Source organism: Triticum dicoccoides, chromosome 5A (assembly GCF_002162155.2).
Source record: "Triticum dicoccoides isolate Atlit2015 ecotype Zavitan chromosome 5A, WEW_v2.0, whole genome shotgun sequence".
NCBI lineage: Eukaryota > Viridiplantae > Streptophyta > Magnoliopsida > Poales > Poaceae > Triticum > Triticum dicoccoides.
The window spans coordinates 696,429,409-696,433,201 of NC_041388.1; the positions used below are offsets into that span (position 1 = coordinate 696,429,409).

The 3,793-nt window shown below is 52.7% G+C and overlaps 1 protein-coding gene across 1 annotated transcript; it reads left to right on the top strand.

Annotated features, from left to right (window-relative positions):
* Positions 1–2,114: 2,114 nt before the first annotated feature.
* On the top strand, positions 2,115–3,386 carry LOC119304267. Its single transcript, XM_037581447.1, has 2 exons — positions 2,115–2,450; positions 2,612–3,386. Exons 1-2 carry the CDS (start codon positions 2,340–2,342, stop codon positions 2,960–2,962), a joined length of 462 nt encoding a protein of 153 aa, XP_037437344.1. The 5' UTR covers positions 2,115–2,339; the 3' UTR covers positions 2,963–3,386.
* Positions 3,387–3,793: the final 407 nt, after the last annotated feature.

Sequence of the window (3,793 nt, forward strand, 5' to 3'; positions counted from 1 at the left end):
CCGGAGGCGGCAGCAGCTTTTACCACCCTCAAGACGGCAATCACCACGGCTCCCGTCCTCGCGTTACCGGATTTTACACGGCCGTTCATCGTCGAGTGTGACGCATCGACGTACGGTTTCGGGGCCGTCCTTCTTCAGGACCACCACCCGGTGGCTTTCTTTAGCCGGCCAGCCGCGCCACGTCACCGTTCCCTGGCAGCGTATGAACGGGAACTCATCGGCCTGGTGCTCGCGATTCGCCATTGGAGGCCGTACCTATGGGGGCGTCAATTTGTGGTAAAAACGGATCATTACAGCCTCAAATTTCTGCTTGACCAGCGTTTGGCCACCATCCCGCAGCATCATTGGGTTGGCAAACTCCTGGGATTCGACTTTACGGTGGAGTACAAGGCAGGTAGTACCAACACGGTGGCGGATGCACTTTCCCGCCGTGACACGGAGGAGACGACGATCATGGCGGTCTCAGGGCCTCGTTTCGACTTCATCAATCGCCTCCGGCAAGCGACGTCCACTGATCCGGCGCTCGTCGCACTGCGGGAGGATATCACGGCAGGTGCGCGGCAACAGCCTTGGGCGCTCTCCGACGGCCTCGTTACCTTCAACGGCCGCCTCTACATTCCGCCGTCATCCCCGCTACTCCAGGAGATTCTCAGTGCCGTGCACGATGATGGGCATGAAGGTGTCCTGCGCACATTGCATCGTCTTCGCCGCGATTTCCACGCACCTAACCTTCGCAAGACGGTGCAGGAGTACATCCGCACTTGCGGTACTTGCCAGCGGTACAAGTCCGAGCACTTGCACCCTGCTGGGCTGCTCCTGCCGCTGCCGGTACCCACGGGCGTGTGGACTGACATCGGCATCGACTTCGTGGAAGCGCTTCCTCGAGTAGGCGGGAAGTCTGTCATCCTCACCGTGGTGGATCGCTTCAGCAAGTATTGCCATTTTGTGGCGTTAGCCCACCCATACACGGCAGAGTCAGTGGCACAGGTGTTCTTCGCTGAGGTTGTTCGTCTCCACGGCGTACCACAGTCCATGGTCTCTGACCGCGACCCCGTCTTCACCTCCGCTTTTTGGCAAGAGCTCATGCGCCTCACGGGGACAAAGCTGCACATGACGTCCGCATTTCACCCGCAGTCGGATGGGCAAACGGAGGCTGCTAACAAGATCATTGTGATGTATTTACGGTGTCTTACCGGGGATCGTCCCAAGCAGTGGCTCCGGTGGCTTCCCTGGGCTGAGTACATATACAACACCGCCTACCAGACAGCAACCCAAGAGACTCCGTTCAAGCTTGTGTATGGCCGTGACCCTCCCACTATTCGCTCTTACGAGCCCGGCGACACACGGGTGGCTGCAGTGGCCAGGAGCATGGCTGAGCGCGACGAACTTATCGAGGACGTCCGCTATCGTCTACAACAGGCACAGGCGGTCTATAAGTCCTACTACGACAGACGTCATCGGGACATTCGGCATGAGGTGGGCGATTGGGTTTGGCTTCGCCTTCGACAGCGCGCCGCGTCCTCTCTCAACTTGCCAACCAGGGGCAAGCTCAAGCCACGATTCTATGGGCCGTACCGCATTTCAGAAGTGATCAACGACGTGGCATACCGTCTTGAGCTTCCGGCGCGCTCGCGCCTCCATGACGTGTTCCACGTGGGCCTCCTCAAGAAGTTCTTCGGCATTCCTCCAACTACACCGCCGGGATTGCCTTCGATCCACAACGGGGCGGCTGTTCCAGAACCAGAGCGCGTGACTCGTGCGCGCCTAGCACGCGGCGTTCGCCAGCTACTCGTCCACTGGAAGGGTGAAGCAGCTTCGTCAGCTACATGGGAGGATCTTGACAGTTTCATCGAGCGCTACCCCGCTTTTCAGCTCGAGGACGAGCTGCTCGTCGAGGGGGGGAGAGATGTCATGTGGGGCACGTCTTACAGACGTGGGCCGCGCGGCCAGGAGCAGCCGACGGCCGCATCAGGCAAGGCGCAGGCTGGACAGGAGTCCTGATCCGGGCACATTAGTTCCTAGACTAGTTTATTTCGTATAGGTTTCTAGTTTGTTATTAGCCCATGGGGCCTTTATATATCAGATAGTTAGCACCCTTTAGGGATAAGCAATAAAGTTATTTCCTTCTATCTTCCCCTCCCGCATCATAGAGCAGCCAGGCAAAAACCCTAGCGCTCCTATCCCCCGCGACTACGAACTACGTAGTCGAGGTCCTACTGTCTTGGGCACCGAGGCCCTTGACAGACATTGCGTGTTATCCTAACACGCAAGGTGCCATCGCAAATGGCAGCACTCTACCCAGTGAGCGTTCCAATCCAGTATATGCTTCTCGTACTTCCATGGAACAAAATGAATCAAGTGAGGTTGATGTCAAGCCCTTTGTTGGACTGGTTAATCTAAATCCAGAATATGCATCTCGTACTCCCGTGGTACAGCGTGAATCATATCAGGTTGGTGTCAAGCCCTCAATCCAAAATAGTTTGCTTCTTTCTAGAATATAAGGAACTGCATTCTTCTATTTCAGTCCTTTGTTATATGCCTACATGAAACTGACGAGTGATGAGACAGCAGACCTTGATCCAGTTACTAAGTTAAAATGTGCTTCTTTCAGGCACTTCTCGGAAGCTTTCACAACAATTTGTTCTCTCCAAACAACGCACCTAGGGCAGCCATTCCGTGTTATCCTAACACGCAAGGTGCCACCGGAAATGGCAGCACTCTACCCAGTGATCGCTCCAAGCCACAATATGCATCTCGTACTTCCGTGGAGCAGAACGAATCAGATGAGGTTGATGTCAAGCCCTTTGTTGGATTGCTGAATCCAAATCCAGAATATGCATCTCGTACCCCCGTGGAACGGAACGAATCAAGCGAGATTGATGTCAAGCCCTTTGTCGGACTGGTTATTCCGAATCCAGAATATGCACCTCATACCCCTGTGGAACGGAACGAATCAAGCTAGATTGATGTCAAGCCCTTTGTCAGACTGGTTAATCTGAATCCAGAATATGCACCTCGTACTTCCGTGGAGCAGAACGAATCAGATGGGGTTGATGCCAAGCCCTTTGTTGGAGTAGTTAATCTGAATCCAGAATATGCGTCGTTTACTTCAGCAGAACGGAATGAATCAAGCAAGATCGATGTCGAGCCCTCTGTTGGAGTGGCTTAACAACTTCGCGTCACTGTATTTGATTGAACTCAATCCTGTGATACATTTGCCTCTCAAGGTGGTACAGAAGCACATGCATTAGATAGTTGCGCTTCTGTGACCACCGTGTAACTGAGTTTAGTCTTAGTTTTTCTCTTCTTCTGTTGATAGAGTGAACATTGTACTCTTGGTTCTTTCGTGTTGATAACTACTCCCTCCGTTCCTAAATATTTGTCTTTTTAGAGATTTCAAATGGTTACCACATATGGATGTATATAGACATATTTTAGAGTGTAGATTCACTCATTTTGCTCCGTATGTAGTCACTTGTTGAAACATCTAGAAAGACAAATATTTAGGAACGGAGGGAAAATATTTAGGAAAGGAGGGAGTATGTTGGTCAGCTGCATATAGACTGAGTGGCACCAGTGCCTCTTTCGTCATCAAATCTATCGATATGCATCCGGCGCTCTTGAGCTGAACCATTCCCTTACATGATTTAGAAGGCAGTTTGTGGGAACCTGGGAGTGTGCTGCCATAGGAAGGCAAGAACGGTCTGAAGATTCAATCAAGGTCTGCCGGCCCTCGAACTTGACGCCATGATCGGTCTGGGCGTTGTTCCATTCTCATCCAGCGAAGATCGAT